The 16,995-nt window shown below is 35.7% G+C and overlaps 3 protein-coding genes across 3 annotated transcripts in view; 1 reads left to right on the forward strand and 2 right to left on the reverse strand.

The window, feature by feature from the left end:
• The first annotated feature begins 960 nt into the window (after positions 1–960).
• On the forward strand, positions 961–1,555 carry LOC121997825. Its single transcript, XM_042552457.1, has 2 exons — positions 961–1,170; positions 1,229–1,555. Exons 1-2 carry the CDS (start codon positions 961–963, stop codon positions 1,553–1,555), a joined length of 537 nt encoding a protein of 178 aa, XP_042408391.1.
• Positions 1,556–2,693: 1,138 nt separating this feature from the next.
• On the reverse strand, positions 2,694–8,426 carry LOC122024303 (lysine-specific demethylase JMJ706-like). Its single transcript, XM_042582904.1, has 11 exons — positions 8,193–8,426; positions 6,863–7,226; positions 6,088–6,244; positions 5,794–6,013; positions 5,581–5,634; positions 5,420–5,499; positions 5,049–5,326; positions 4,535–4,930; positions 4,219–4,443; positions 3,981–4,132; positions 2,694–3,451 (listed from the first exon to the last, which is right to left on the reverse strand). The coding sequence occupies exons 1-11, from the start codon at positions 8,193–8,195 to the stop codon at positions 3,041–3,043; spliced, it is 2,340 nt and encodes a 779-aa protein (XP_042438838.1). The 5' UTR covers positions 8,196–8,426; the 3' UTR covers positions 2,694–3,040.
• Positions 8,427–11,366: 2,940 nt separating this feature from the next.
• The window catches only part of LOC122024312 (dnaJ homolog subfamily C GRV2-like), a 39,800-nt gene continuing 34,171 nt past the window's right edge, over positions 11,367–16,995 (reverse strand). Inside the window, exons 19-22 of the mRNA XM_042582916.1 lie at positions 15,920–16,044; positions 14,203–14,326; positions 13,071–13,139; positions 11,367–11,868 (exon numbers count right to left, since the gene is read on the reverse strand). Of these exons, the coding sequence (XP_042438850.1) occupies positions 11,665–11,868; positions 13,071–13,139; positions 14,203–14,326; positions 15,920–16,044 (522 nt within the window). The 3' untranslated portion in view covers positions 11,367–11,664. The remainder of the gene's footprint in view (positions 11,869–13,070; positions 13,140–14,202; positions 14,327–15,919; positions 16,045–16,995) is intronic.

The following is a 16,995-nucleotide window of genomic DNA, read 5'->3' on the forward strand; positions in this document are numbered from 1 at the left end:
GAATCGCTCCTTAATAGTGCAGATTGTAGAAATTTTCGAACTCATGGCTACCTTCTACTTTCTAGTAAAGAAGAATCGTGTTCTCACACTACCAATGACATTCTAAAGAGTTAGACATCCCCGTTCGACAGTAGTTCACAGTCAGATCTGACGATCAAATGAGGGTTTTCATACAAAATATTATGGAAGATCCCTTGTTCTACTTAGGAGTGATTTCACGCTGATGAAGCAGCATTTATTTATTTATTTATTAAGTACCTTTCATTTTGTCCCTTAGGGAAAAGGCACCTGTGAAATTTTGACTTAACCAAATCTAACTCACTCGTGTATTTATCTAAAATTAGGAGTGCAAAGGAACTAAGCTTAGCCCAGTTTGACTGTGCACTTAATTAAGCTATTGAACCAAAGTTTTTTTTTTATTAAACTCAACTAATATAATTAATAATATTGTTCACAGATAAAATATTGATTAAATACATAAAATTTATATTATCTTTTATTTTTAACATTATATATTTATATATATAATGTTATCTTAAGATGGACAACACTGCGAGTAGAGAAATTTTTATAAGTATCTTGAGTCAGCGATATTGAAAAATATACTTTTTTTTATTTTTTTTAATTAAGATCAAGTATATATAGAGAGAGAGAGAGAGAGAGAGAATTGTTATGCTACGGACTTTATCCTGCGGATTGCTATGGATCAATTGCCATGTCATATTATTTTAATTTTTTAATACAACATTTCCTCTTTCTATTTTCTTTTTCTTCTTCGTTCTCTCGCTGCATGCTCGCCTATATATATATATATATATATATAGAGAGAGAGAGAGAATTGTTATGCTACGGACTTTATCTGCGGATTGCTACGGATCAATTGCCATGTCATATTATTTTAATTTTTTAATACAACATTTCCTCTTTCTATTTTCTTTTTCTTCTTCGTTCTCTCGCTGCATGCTCGCCGCCTCGTCACCGCACCTCGTCATCGCCCAGGACGCCATCACTTGCTTCTACCGCACGGTCCTTTCCTCCAGCAAGGAGCCGAGCAAGGCCTTCTACCTCGCCATAATCGCCGACGTTGAATTCGCACTGCTGTTGGGCGACATGTGCGGGCGATTCATCGAGCATTTCGGGGCGACACACTCGATCGTGGCGTTTTCGATGGTGAGCCGGCGGGAGCAGGTGCCCGGCGAAACTCTCTACTCCACCAAATTAGCGCTAGTCGACGGCGAGAAAGGAGCACGAGATTATGATCCGATGCAAAGGGGATGAGCTCAACGCCAAGGAGTTGAAGCTGTACGTAGAGGTCGACAAGAAGGAGGTGGTCAGCGTGCGGAGATTGAGGTGGAATTTCAGGGGGAACCAAGCCATCTTCGTCGACAGTTCGACGGTGGACGTGATGTGGGACGTGCACGGATGGTGGTTCTGCGACTCCTCCCGCTGCGCTGAATTCCTGCGTGGTCGTGTTCGGATTCCAACGCGGTCGCATCCGGATTCCGGCGCGGTCGCGTTCGAATTCCGGCGCGGTCACATCCGGAATCCGTCGTGATCGTCGCATGCCAACACGGTTGCGATCGCGTTAGATCGCGACTGGAATCTCGGGGCGGCCTGGAGGGTAGCTGCGGCCGGCGGCCGGGAGGGTGGCTGGCGGCCAGCGGCCGGCGACCAGGAGGGTGGCTGGCGGCCAAGCGGGTGACCAGCCGAGACGAGGCGCGGCGAGGCACGGTGACGAGGCGGCGAGCATGTAGCGAGAGAACGAAGAAGAAAAAGAAAATAGAAAAAGGAAATGTTGTATTAAAAAATTAAAATAATATGACATGGCAATTGGTCCGTAACAATCCGCAGGATAAAGTCCGTAGCATAACAATTCTCTCTCTCTCTCTCTCTATATATATATATATATCGGTACTGGTCTTAGGGTTGGTGTTAGTTTTTAGACTAGCACCACCTAGGGGTGTCAATTCGGGTGGGTCGGGTCGGGTTGAGTTTTTTTTTTTTTTAACTCAACCCGAACCCAACCCGAACCCGAGTTCAACCCAAAATACCTCAACCCAAACCCGAACCCGACCCATATAACCCGAAAATCAGATTCAAAACGACTTTTTTGGACTATTTTCCCTATAATTCTTTACTTTTATCTCAATATTCCATCATTATCATACAAACATGATATTAATATACATAAAAACATCTAAATTTTTAAAATAAAATTTGATTTAACCCCAAAAAAATCCATAAAACCCTATATTTAAGTCAACTCGAACCCAACCCGACCCAACCCGAGACTCTTTTACTCTCCAACCCTCCAACCCGAACCCGACCCGAACCAGAACCCGAAAATGCCCAACCCGAACCCGATTTTTTTTTCCCTATTGCCGACCCCATGGATATAAGGAAAGGAACATGTAAGTGTACAGGCGTCAGACGCATAGTAGAACACATATATATCCAAGCTTGTTTGTTTAGTTAAACGAATTATTCATTTAACTAATCTTGTATGTATTAAACGAATATAAAAAATATCTTACCAAGCCAAACACCAAACTTATACACGAATATTTAATTCATTTACAACCCTATTAAAGGGGAAAAAAAACATATCACATATAAGTGTTATTATAACATTAATTTTATCAAGTTATTCATTGTTGGAGTTTTAAATACCATACAAGCTAGTGAGCCTTTCGGAACCAAAAATCAATCATGCTATAAAAAATTCTTGCTTTGTCAATAATGTTCAGTGACTGTTCTATCGTTGATTACCCAGAAAAGAACAATATTTATTCAGTTTAACCGATCCTCAGCCACTGCTAAATCACATAAAAGAATAAAAGGTAAATGTTTACATTAGCAAATACTTTTTTTGACCCAACCCCAAAAGTAGTCTTGTGGTTGAGAAGAATCAAGATCAACTGTGCCATCACCTTCCTTTGGAGGTCTGCACAAAAGAATCAGTCATGTAAATTGATCTGCTGCAGGTGTTAATTTGTTGACATGTTGGTTGAGCCTTTGCTATAATGCTGGAGCAGCAGCTTCAAATAGAGTTGGATATTAGATCTGTTCTAGGTTTGAATTTGCTACTTTGTTGGTCGAGCCTCAGGTTTTCTTTCTTTCTTACTATACTTGAGAAAGCACGGCTGCTAGCAGTGTCTTCGCTGCTGGAACCATTGCCGGAAGGTGGCCTTCTGACTTTTAAGCGTGGTGGACCGGGCTCAGAGGATGGTGAATCAGCAACTGCCTTGTTTTGATTCAGTTTCAGTTTCGGTTTCATGATGCAAAGTGATGAAGGATCACTTAAGAATTTGGAGTATTCTGGTACTACCATTCCTCGAGAAGCCCTGGCTAGAGAAGTTTTGTGTTTCCTTGCATAGCCGGACGATGTAGAATCATCTGCAATGACAAGATGCCTTCCTGTTGGGTGGAGCTTCTTCAACCGTTTTAGCCCCTGTAAGTTCAAATGTACATGCATACCACAACTTCACGACTTCGGAATAACAAGTGAAACAATGAAAAAAATGAATAAAAAATGGCAAAGCAAGTTTTAACCAAAAAGAGAACAAAGGGAGTTTGAATGTGGGACAAAAGGCTACTGGGTTCACTAGAAACACATTAATTTTACATTGAAGTGAGGATGAAAAAACCGCTGTTGCACTCAGCTCATTTCATCTTCTCCCAACATCAAACAAAAAAACATTTTTTGTGTGTGTGCACACAAAAATGTCCCTATGGAAACTTGCCAGTAACATTTTAGAATTCATCGTGCTCGGGCAAAGAACTATGGAAATGTAGGGAAGGGTTGCAGGGGAAAATCTTTCGAACACCTTATTTATGTTTACGTGTTCTTCCTCATAGGAAAAAGGGCAACAAGTATCAAAGACGACCAAGGAAGGAGCAGATTAACTTGCCGTGTTCATTGTGCTTATTTAGAAAATAGAGGAATAATGAGGCATCAAATATCAAGAAACTAGGCAAACCTGGTATCCCTGATAGCCTGTGCAAAATGTATCATTAACAGATCTTTTCTGCGATTTTATCGAAGGTCGGCGCTTGACTCTGAATATTTCAGAGTCAGAATCATCATCGTCATGGATAGCAGAATTATCCGTAGAAGTAGATTGATAATTAACTGCACACAATATAGAATCAGTGCTGCAAATTGACATAAAAGTAGCTTGATGGAATACATTTTTGATGAATATTAATTTGGCATACCCTCAACTTTTATATCACAATAAGGAGAGTATCCATCATCTTCAGCACAATAGAAAGACCTTGACCATAGGTAACAGTGGTCGCCTTGCTGATTCAGCTTTGAAACTTCATTAAATACATCATTCTCCTGTTCAAAAGATCTTGCTAGAGTTTCCAATTCCAGAATGTCTCCCCTCACAAATACTGTACGGTTGGTTTTACAACAGCAACTTCTGAGCTCGCCCTCTTGATGAAAGATGATTAGACAAGTAAATTATACTGAATAATAAACTAGAGAAAATAACATCAGATTTTTCATGTCAGACCAGCATCATACCATGGCGGAAACAAATTGGATCCTTGCTGCAAATACATCTAACATGAGAAACATAGCAGTCGCGTCTGCATATGCTACACAATACATTCTCTGACTTGATGCATGTACGGGCTCCTAACTTCATCAGTGTCCATCGAGCAAAGTGCTGGAAACGCATTAAGTAAACAAAAGAAAGTTTGACACTCCGCTGGGATATGGATTCTTCAGTTGAGGGGACATGGCTTTTGGTATCTGAAGCAGACAGTCTGTTGGAAAGAAATTGTGCTTCCCTGCATAGGAGCTCCTCGTGAGGAAGCAATGGCATTCGATTGAGAAGTGCATATCGTTGGCTAGCCATATTACCAAATGGAAACCAATCACCAATTGCAAAGTTCACTGCTTCACCACAGTTGAATCCTAAGATGGAAAAAATGGAGAATGAATCTGCTTCAATGATACTTAGACAATGACGTGCAGAAGAAGAATGTAAATATTAAAAGAACTCTAAAATGGAGAAAAGGAACAAACTCCTCACCGTGACTGAATCCAGCATGATAAGCTCTTGGAAAGGTGATAATGTATTCTCCAGGTTTTTGTACAGCTTTATAAACAGGAACATTATGTTCTAGTAGAATATTTGGAGGAAACATAGTGGTCTTCCTAAGAAGTACATCAAAAGCAGCATCTTCTCTTTCACCTTGCAAAATATCAGAATCATATACATGATTCTGCACCACCTTTTCAAAATCTGGAGCAGCATGGCCAGGAATACCATACCATGTTTTGGAAGCTCCACAATGGTGGTAACTAACACTGGAAGAATAAACCAGAGCACAAGGTAAGTCAATGAACTATTTGATTTAATAAGAAACAACAAAACTAGCAAAGATAGCATAATTCTGCTACCTATACAAATAATGATCTTCTGCATGCCAAGCAAACATGCTGAAAAGCATCCCAATGTAAAGCATGGGATCTGTTACACCCTGTAGTGGACCAGAAACACTATAAAAAAAAAAGACAGCGAGCGGAGAGGAAATAAAATAGAATAAAAGGTAGATATTTACTGGAATGGGAGTCGCAAGATGTCGCAAAATGGACTTGGATAACCGAGAAATTTTCTGGAAGTGAAAAATATAATCTTTAATAGGCTCAATTGGTTGATAAACCCAGAATTCACAAATTTATCAAAAACAGACAACTTGTTCTGTATATAGTGTTTATAATAAGCCTTATTTTATGAAAAGAATCAAACAGCAGAGCAAGAAAGAGACCAGCACCTTCAAGTTCCAATTGCTCTGTCCAAGTTGATCTTTAGGGGACGATGAGAAAGCACTTCCCTCAATATCACAAGCATACTCAACCATCTCTGTCTTGCCATATGCAATTTCATGCCAAAATTGCTCTTCAATAAACTTAGCTGGGAGACATCCAGTACAAGAAAATTTTCGAGAAAATTCTTTGTTTGCCATCTTCTCAAAATCCCGAAATGTATATTTTCTGAAACTCATCAACTGTCACCATGCATGCAAAATAATCAAAATTGAGGAGCACGATATGATTAGGTTACTGACCTTCCACTCATGAAGAAGGTGACCATATCATCTGCAGCCCACTCAGCAAGACGAAGAGGTTGCACCCTAGTAGTAAACTTAAACCCAGCTAGCTCTTTCATCAAGACAGCACCAGCTGGAACTGAAGCACTTAAGGGTGAAATGATCTTACATATACCTGAATAATATCAATAAATTGAAGATGAAAAATGCGATGTTTAATATATTATCAAATCAATGGAAAAAAACATTTCCTATTTGTATCAAATCCGAAGAACCAACTTAATTATATAAATGTTACAATATTAGCTTACAATATGAATACAATATACAAACTAGATAGAAATGTTGCCTAAGTCCTTTTTTTGGTTCCAACGGAAATGTAATGCCCATTAAGAACTAAAAAAATAGCTATGGAGCCTATAGTCTATTCACCAAAGAAAATTTTCAGACATAACAAATTCTACTTGTAAATTTGAAGTCTAGAATACTTGCATACGAATCAGCACATCTGTGCAAAATTAGAGAATAGTTAACATGTCAAGGCAGGCACACTACTCATGCCAAAGAAAGGAACAATTTGTATATGACAAAAGTTATGTTTTCCAATCTACTGTGATTATAATGAGTCATACAATTAAAAACAAACGAAAAGTAGTTAGTTAGAGAAATAGAAAATAATCAATTTGTTCCAATATATACTGCCAAGGAAAACAATGCAACAATTCACCTAAGCAACCATCAAAGGACTGTCAAATTATGACCAAAGTTTCAGTGTAGACACTAACAAAATTACCATATTTTGAAGCAACAGGAGAAATGCGTTGAAGATAATCAAGGGGATTCTTGAACTCCTCAACTGAAGGGTAAAAGATTGGGCATTCTGGGATTTTTTCGATCCATTGTGAGTTCACTGTTTCAAACTTTTTCACATGGCGCTTAGAAAAGGCATCCTTTGCAGATTCGCTAACATGAGAAAATACATCGACATTCCCATGAAATCTATTACCATACGATGCTGGAGTTCTTAAAGCATCACCTCCACTTCTAGACAATGAAGTGATAACATTGGTAGTTCCTCTCAACGTGTCAGATCTTCTCTGCTTCAATATTTCCAACTGATCGTTAACTACTATAGACAAGCAAGACCTTCCTTCTACCTGTTTAAGACAGGAATACATAATACAAAAATCCAAGCATAACTATAAAATTTTGACCTAAAATGAAAAATATTTAGTAGGTAAAAAACTAATCTTGACAAAAAAATTATCATCAATTAACTTTAGGTATTGAAACTTTTGAATTATGTCACTTCAAATAGTTGCACTATGAAAGGGATAACAGAATAGCCATAAATCACCTTCAAAGCACATATCAAACATCAACTGAAGGAGAGAACAACCAATTGATTCGTGAAACTTCAGCACGCCATTGTTAGACCTTCATTTGCCGACAAGGGTTCCACAACAAAATTTGGAAACAGAAATGTGTGTACTCGGGTAAGAGTGCAAATGCAAACTGTTATATCATAACATCCCAGTACACGGTGCCAGTAATAATTTATAAACAGGCACGGAATCAGACTTGAAGGAGAAAAAAAAAATACTGGTGTTAAAAATCAATCTTGACGAAATTCCTCAAAAGTCTCAACTTTCTGTTCAAGCCTATGTTCTCTAGCATCCTGAATCCGTTTAAAATCAAAACAAAGCCCTCTTCCTTATTCTTAGCAATTTCATGACATCTAATTTCCGAAAACGTACAAAACCTCATGATTGCGATCCAATTCAACAAGTACAACCCACTACATGCAAGTCAGAGCCAAAATTAGAAAGTGCAAACACAATGTTGACCCTAGTTCAAACATTGTGCTAGATCCTTGGGACGAGACAACCCTTCATTATTCCCTAAGATCCGGCTCCATATTAGAAAACGATGAGTCAAATTAAACAGCAACTACACAATTAGAAAGAACCCTGCTGCTCAAACAAGAAAACTGAGTCGAGATCCCAAACAATTATTGTGCAGAGACACAAAGGAAAAGAAGGTAGGTATGCAAAACTCGCCGTCTGATTCAAAGAGGATGGGGATAAAGATAACAAAGCGCCCCCAAGATCTTCGCTTCTTACCATCTCATACTAATCTGGCGCCGGTCTAGAGTCCTTCACCGTCCGCCGGAGAAGCAAATAAGCAAATGCCGAAACCCTCACGGTGCAGCGTGCGTCCGAGCAAAGCCCCTTCTCTCCGAACCGAGAGGACGGGTAGGATTTCGGATGAGGCGCGTAAGGAGAAGACCAACAGCCAGGAGGAGGAGGTTTTCCGGCGAGCGGAGGAGACGAGGCGGAGGGAAAGGCCGAGGAGAAGAAGTGGTTAGGAAATGGAGAGAGCAAGTAAAGGAGACACATATTTATAGTAAAAAATTAATACTTTCCCTAAAAGATAATTTTTTTTAATGCTTGATTAAATATGAAAACCTTAGTCGTTGTTGTTGGTTCGACCAAATCGGGTAACAGACCGGACCGGGTTCTTTCATGGTCTAATTGGATTATCGATTAATAAAATTATCAAGTTTAGTTCGCATCAATAAATGAATTTAAAAAATATATATGAACAAATTGTATATTGGAGTTAAATGAATGATTCCTGTTCATTCATCAATCAAAGTCCAATTTGAGTTGGTTGGACTACTCAACCTTGATATTATTTTTTAAAGATGAGTAAACAAAGAAAAGAAGTTAATCTAAATTTGTTGGTTTTGGTTAAGAAAAAACAAATAATCGAATGACTCGTCTTGTTTGGTCAAAGAAAGAAAAAAATACTTTCTTTTTTTATTCATAGATATATAAGGAGAGTTTTTACGTATTGATAAAATTATTACTATGTGTGATTTTATGGTCACGTCATGAAAATTACAATCTATATAATTCTACTCTTTTTCGGACATGTATTAATGGAAGCGTATACAGACTGTTCTTTTTTATTATGAATTTTTATTTGGTATGTTTATTATTTGTTGATTTAGATATTTCAAAACAATTAATTTGGTCATGAAAACAATCTTTTGATTCCTATTTTTTCCTTCAAATTTCCATGTTATTATTATTATTATTATTATTATTATTATTATTGGGGAAGGGGATTTGTTAATTTTGGAATTCGAGTGAAACTTGAAGTTTCATTTTCTAATATTTCCTAATGATTTTTAGTTGACTTTTGTTGACCGAGTATCCATCTTGGGCGGAATAATTTGTTTTCATATTCAATAAAATTTGATTCAAACCATCATGTTTACCATTAAATTAATTTTTTTATAAAAACAAAGATTGAGATATACATGGCTCAATAAATAAATTAAGCAAAAGGTGGATTATTTAGAAATGAAAATAAAATAAAATAAAGGAATGACCAAATTGTTCATGTCTTCTAACCATTTTTCCCTCTGTTTTTAATGTTGCCTTCAGTGTCATCTCATACTATACCAATATTAGCATCCTCACGGACACGTGCATTTAGTTCATACAAAGATATTATGATTAATATATCTGAAATTGATTTTCAAAGGGTATGACATATCTACTAGTTGTCTCAATTCATTCTTACATGTGTCGTTATTGATGGACGATCCCTCGTAATTTATCTTCCTTTTAGACATTAAGGGACCAATCTAGAGGGGCCACCGAGATGATAGATTCAAAGAGTATCCTATTTGGTCCCCATCCTTTGTCCTCAGGTTAGGATAGAGCCAACCAAGAGTTACGTTGAAGAGATATTCATGAAGGTAAGCTTAGTTGCACTTGACAACATTAATAGAGTTAGGCTCCTTCCACTTCGAAGTAATCTTGGCGGATTTTAATGAGTCCCTAAGCTCAACTATGAGCTTTTCTTGGGAATTATTAGCGTTTTATGGCTTTATTCTTCGCTTTAATCGTGTTTGAATGTGAAGCAAAAAGGTCTCTTTTTTTAATAGAATGATAACTATAAGATATTTAAATGGTAGACAATATTCAATAGATAAGTATTTAAATTGAGTGAACATAAAAAAAAATGTATTTAAAATTTATGCTTAGAAATATTTATTGTTAATTGTCAAGGTTGAACATAATTATCAACTTTTCTTTTGGATAATGAATACACTTTGAAGAGCTAATAACTATAATAAGGATATTGACAAACTAAACTTTTTTTTATTATTTTTATCTGATAAGTAAAATAATTCTATAAAATTAAATGGGAATAATTCTACAAAAAAATTTATTTACCAACAGTCAGCCTCCTTGACTATAGATTCTTCTGTCTTTTCTTTTGGATGACAAGTATGTCAACATCAAGCAATGAAGGCCACACAGACTGCGGTTTTAAATCTCCTCATCCCTGCCACAGAAGTGAAAAGGGAATGAAAAGAGAAAGAGATCAAAGTACAAGGGCCCCCACTTCACCCTTTACTTACCTTTAGATTTCATCCACCATTCTGTAATCCTAAACTTACTACTACCTTGCAAGGAAGGAAGAGAGATTCTGTTGCTGCATAGTCGATACATACCAAAAGCCTCAACTCCATGGTCAAAATTGGAGCTCAAAAAGAAGGAACAAAGCTAGAATCAACTTCTGGTGCAACCTTGTGGTCAGGCTTCAAATATACCTTGTGATAAATATATTCTTCTATTTCGGGTTTGTAACATCTGGAGGAATTTGATTGATCAATTCAACTGGCTACATCACTTTATGTAGAGAATGGTGGCTTCCTTTTTATCCTGACTAATTGTCGGATTAATGCTGATGTTATTGTTGTATGAGTTGTAGGTATATTGGAAAGAATAATCTTAATGGGTATTAGCTCATCTAAATGTGGACTAAACTGAGGTTTGTCAATATTTTTCTCAATTTTTCATATTAACTGCTACTTTGACACAAAGATGAAATTTTAATGGAGCAAATAACAAAACAGAGAACTACCATAAGTGGAATTGACTCTATCCATAAAATGTTAAGCTAGTGCATTTACATCATCTCCAATCCTCTGTTTGCAAACATCAACTCCCACCAAAATATACCAATGTAGGAACAAGCGATATTTCAATGAGAGGAATCATGAATTCTTGATACCACGAAACACGAAAGCTAATAAGGGAGGGGGGGGTATTGATGTTCAATGTAAAGTTAATACACAAGGCAATAGCAGATGGAAATTAAAAACCAAGACGAAAGACAAAAAAATTTCTTGTGGACTTCTTTGGAGAAGAAATGGAAATCAGAGTGCAGTTGAAGAACTTAACTTCAAACAGTCAATTAGATTACTCTATCTGTGGGGAAAATCACACCATAAACATATCTTTTTCAATTGCTCAGGGAAAAAAAACAGCCACACCCCAAAATGACTGACGACGCCCGACCATCGAAAAGCTCGATTATTTCAGTAATTACATATAGATAAAGAAGGTACAAGAAACGATTGTACAACCAAATCAATGAAATTTGACCCTTTCAATCATCATCAAGTATCAAGATGCTGTACAATATTTACTATTTGGGGAAAACAAAAAGGAGAGAAAGGAAACTGTGATTCTAAGGGGATATTGTCTAAATACCTGAGCAAGCATCTCTCTATGTGGACTGGTGGTTTTTTCTTTGATTAGAGTTTGCAGTGGCAATAGAAGGGAGCCTCATTAACTGAGAAGTTGGAGCAGTAAGAGCGTATGTATATCTTGATGATGAGTTCTCAATAAGCCCAGCAACACCGGCAGCAGCGAATTGAGCATTTGAAGGGAGGAAAAGATCGTGCTTTTGATCTTTATAAGCTTTCCACACCTAATAAAGCAAAGATTAATGGTAATCAATGATAAATAAGTTACCATAAATCTTTATAAAATTGATTTTCATAATAAAATGGCATTTCCAAAAAAAAATGCAATTTTTCTTTAGAAAGATACTCCTGGATGAGATCTCAGGTGACAGTGACTTCTGAACTTTTATTCTTAAAGGAAAAATTATACACTATTAGCTTGTCGTTATTGAGTTCACTTAATTTCCCTGTAAGGCTGGAAATAACAACGTTATCTATTATTCAGATGTTGTCAGCTAAAATCAAGAGGCCATACTTGTTAAACAACAACAATACAGCAACAAGCCATGTGTCCCAATTATTCCTAGTAGGCTCTTTTCACACCATGGAGCTTTATGTAGGCTACAATGCTAGTTGAAGACCTATCTTGAGGCAAGATGCTACCCCATCTTTTTCTAGGAGGCCAGTTTTGCTATATTAGGCAAAACAAAACAGTGTTGGAACAAGATCCACAAATGATGCACTTCCAGTCAGTATAGTAGTTCTGAATGAAGGTTATTACACAATACCGTTGATAAAACTATCGATCAAGCTCCAGCTCTGGATCAGCCCCTACTAATTTTATGTATTCCGGTAGTTCAAAATTTGTTACAACTATATGGTAATAAATCCTAAACTAATCCTTTTCAGCAAGGCATTGAGAAGCAGAATTGAAGCCTGTTGATAATATAGAAGGGTGTTAACTTCAAATATGGATGAAGCTTGGGTGGTTTGCAGCGGTTGAAACATCCGACACCTAATTAAGATCCTTCACCACAAGACTATCACCCCTTGGTATATCAACTCAAGCATCCACGACTGTTTCATTTTGCTTCTCGTATCCAACCCAGAACTAGAATCACATTCCTAGATCTCATAATGCTACAGGTCAACCTTTGCATGTCTTGCCAGGTAGAATTTCATCAACTTGTTGTCTAGGAGTGACAATGAGGATCTCCTTCATAAATCAGTGAATCCTTTAGATCTTTAATACATTTTTTATTATTCAAAAAGGACAACAAACCTTGTTGTACAATGGGAAATTGAGAGTGAAGAATGTATATAATATATACAGAGAGAGAGACAGAAATAATCTGAAATAAGAATAGCATATGCAAGCACAAATCAGAAGTATAAAAAATGAGTAAATGGTAAAGTGAAAAGTTTCCAAACAAATAAGTGAACTTACATCAGAACCATCTAAGATTTCTCGAATTTTAGCACAATGGGCACCTTCAGTGGCAAAAGCATGCAAAACCTGAATCAAATCACACAAATCAAACTTCCATTAGAGGTCAGTTCCCTTGTACGGCTAAAATATTCGTTGTTTGCACATAAGATTCTGCAAAAGTGACATGAAATCAGTGCACAACTGATAGTGTTTCCCTGTAGCATATATATATATATATATAGATAAAATCAGACATCCATGAAATGATTTAAGTTCAATAAGCTAGTAATTAAAGCACGAGAATGTTTTATTTCTTCTCCAATTCCATCATCCCAGTATATTTTTTCCCTTGTCCAAGTTCTGAAAATTCAAACTTCCACCAATGGAAGCTGATACAAATTATAAGCATGATCTGATGACTCTCAACAATCCTTTAACTAATAGACTACACATGCAAAGACAAACCTTAAGCTTAGAACTCAAACCGAAGTAGTTATAGTGGTCTAAACTCCGTCCAAATTATTATACGGTCAAAAAACTGAAACTAACAGGGCATTCGGTTGCCTGTAATTGGTTATGTATGCAATTAGCAACTGTTAGAAAACAAATGGCACATAAAGCTAGGCTGTCTGATTGTCTGACATGCCATTTCATTTCTGAATAATAATTTTTAAAATATCACAGCTGTAAGCCCATTATAATTGTTTTTGGTGCATTATAAAATTGTTTGATATATAAACCAGCAAAATATTTGATACAAAACACACCTAATACATTTATCCACATATAATCATTTAAATTTAATAGTTAGATAAAATAAACAACTTTTGATTCAGAATTTATATTATATAAATATTATATCTTTCTTGTATTTCAATTATAATCAAAATTGGGAGATAAAGAATATCTCGATACATTTAAATATGTGTGTTTACTTTTCATGATATTTTATACTAATGTATTTTTAATATTACTTGCAGATTGCAAATGAAATCTACCATCATTTATAATTGCAGTTAACATTGGTAGCTTACAGGCCAGAAATAGAGACCATTTGATATAAATGCTATTGCAGGCAACCAAATGGCCCCTTCCTGCACATGAACACTCAAGTTTAACAAAATGACACAAGGGCTTTCAGCAAGCGAACCTCTACTGCAAGTACTCGAGCAACTGATGCATCAGTTTCACTCCATTTCATTTCTGCACACAATCCATGTCGTCCGCCAGCTCTCCAATCAAGAAGGCCAAGAAGTATCTCAACAAGACCAATCCTATGGTATACATGCAAAAATAGATTATTAGATAATGTCATTTGTGCAGGTTCCTGAACAATCTAATAAACTAAGTAATCAAGCAAACACATGGATGACTTTGCCCAGTTATTTGTTGGCAACATTGTCTGCCCACTGGTAGGGCAACTTCATTGTGTACCATTGATGTGAAAATCAAATGTTGTTATCTCAATTAATCTATATCTGTCCCAACTATTTAAGATCAGATGTCAAAACCAAATTTGCAATGAAAAAAACGTTAGAATCAAATATTAATCCAGAATCTATAAGCATGTAAACTAAAGGATTATAAATTTAATTAAAAAAATCATTAAACTTTCTTTTGATTTATACAAAAGAGTAAAGTGAGTATGAGCATGGACTAGTAAGCTTACTTAACAAAGTTATATTTAGCATGTAACAATGAAAAAACATTAGAATCAAATATTAATCCAGAATCAATAAGCATGTAAACTAAAGGATTATAAATTTAATTAAAAAAATCATTAAACTTTCTTTTGATTTATACAAAAGAGTAAAGTGAGTATGAGCATGGACTAGTAAGCTTACTTAACAAAGTTATATTTAGCATGTAACAATGAAAAAACATTAGAATCAAATATTAATCCAGAATCAATAAGCATGTAAACTAAAGGATTATAAATTTAATTTAAAAAATCATTAAACTTTCTTTTGATTTATACAAAAGAGTAAAGTAAATATGAGCATGGACTAGTAAGCTTACTTAACAAACTATGTACTGAAGGATTATAATTGAAAGAAAAAAACTTATGAAACTTTCTTTTGATTTATACAAAAGATTGAAGAAAATATGAACTCTAGTAAGATTACTTAACAAAGTTATATTTTGCATGTAACCAAATGTGCAATGAAGAAAAATTAGAACCAAATATTAATCCAGAATCTATAAGCATGTCAACTAAAGGATTATAAATTTAATTTAAAAAATCATTAAACTTTTTTTTTATTTATACAAAACAGTAAAGTAAATATGAGCATGGACTAGTAAGCTTACTTAACAAAACTATGTACTTTGTATACCTTCCTTGGCCTTTGAATGCAATGTTTTGGCACAAAATTAAAAATCGTATGCACTATAACTGTGCAAAACTAGAACTGTGCAAAACTAGATCTGACTTTGTCTATGGTAGATATTATTGGAGTTGGTAGTATTTTGAATTATATCAACAATTATCAAAAGAAACAAACAGAATTTCATCGTGCAGATAAAAGAAAGAGTTATCAGGTAATTTTCCAATGCATTTAGATGAAAAACATTCCAGGAGTAAATCTGAGGCAGTGAGTTTATATAGAGCAACCCAATTGAAGTTCAGTGCAAATGCATAGGAAGGAGCACAGAAAAAAAGAAGCAAGAAAAAACACAGCATATGTATAAAGGCCGACCTTGGAATTTACTCATTGATACATGAGTTTGAACACACTGAAAATTCATTAGTTCTTGTTTCTAAATCATGGAAGAAAACATGCTCTTGCAAAAATCATGGATGTTGATGTTTGTGCAGCTCTTCCAGAAAGAAGAGGAAAGTTTAACTGATTTTTGCTGAAACTTACTTCAATGCTTGTGCAACAAGTGAATCTCGAGCACGATTTCCAGCAACAACTACACGCTTTAGTGTTTCCAAAGCTACTAATCCACAGTTTTGCCACCCAATTGCTTTCATGAGCAAAGGCACAACCTGAAAATAAAAAAAGATTAAAAAAAAATCAATAAACAAACAGCAGAAATGCACTATACCTATTAGGAAAGCAATTGGAAATGCTTCTTGCAAAAAGCATGAAATCTTGAAGAAATAAAATCTTTTAGAGACGAGCATATTTCATCTGGAAATGCTTCTAACTCTTCATGTAGAAACAAAGAATAATAAGTTGTTTAAGCCAACAGCTTTCATTGATTGAGATACTGTATTTCTCAACATTTGCCAAACAATCAGCTAAACATACTCACAAAGAAGAGAATAAAAAGAAAAATTCACCATGGAAGTAGTAAATGTCTTCCGGATATTAACGAATATATTTGTCAGTTAAAGGAAGGGGTTTCATATATCCAGAGGACCACATATTGGAAATATACAATAGTGATCCTAGAACATTGTCGATGCAACACCAAATCAACCCCTCAAACCATATAAAAATTGATGAGCAAGAAGATAGCTATCTCACAAAAAGAAAAAGAATCTCAATATCAAATTTTATTAATCCAAAGCTGAATATTTCATAGAGACATAACTCTTACAGTCGAAACAAATTAATCTCATTAAACTCTTTCCAAAATAATAGCATCTACTCAAGGTTCAAAATCTCGAGCCGTGCTAAAGTTTCATTTCGGTATCGTGTAAATCTTTCGATGCATGATGCCAGTAATGGACTATAATTAAAGAAGGAGATGAAGCATAGGAAGGAGATGTTGTCTACGCCGATCATGGTTTTAAATCTTGTGTTATGTCAAGCGAAACGATTGAAGCATATAATTCCACTAGATTATTGAAACTCGACATCCATCAGCATATACAATGTCTCCTTTGCTTCATCTTCTTCCTCCTTCAACCTCCAATCTATCATCGGCACCATGCATCGAAGCATGGGCACAATACTCGAACGGTATCTTTTCATTCAAAGACCAAAACTAC

Source organism: Zingiber officinale, chromosome 1A (assembly GCF_018446385.1).
Source record: "Zingiber officinale cultivar Zhangliang chromosome 1A, Zo_v1.1, whole genome shotgun sequence".
Lineage (NCBI taxonomy): Eukaryota > Viridiplantae > Streptophyta > Magnoliopsida > Zingiberales > Zingiberaceae > Zingiber > Zingiber officinale.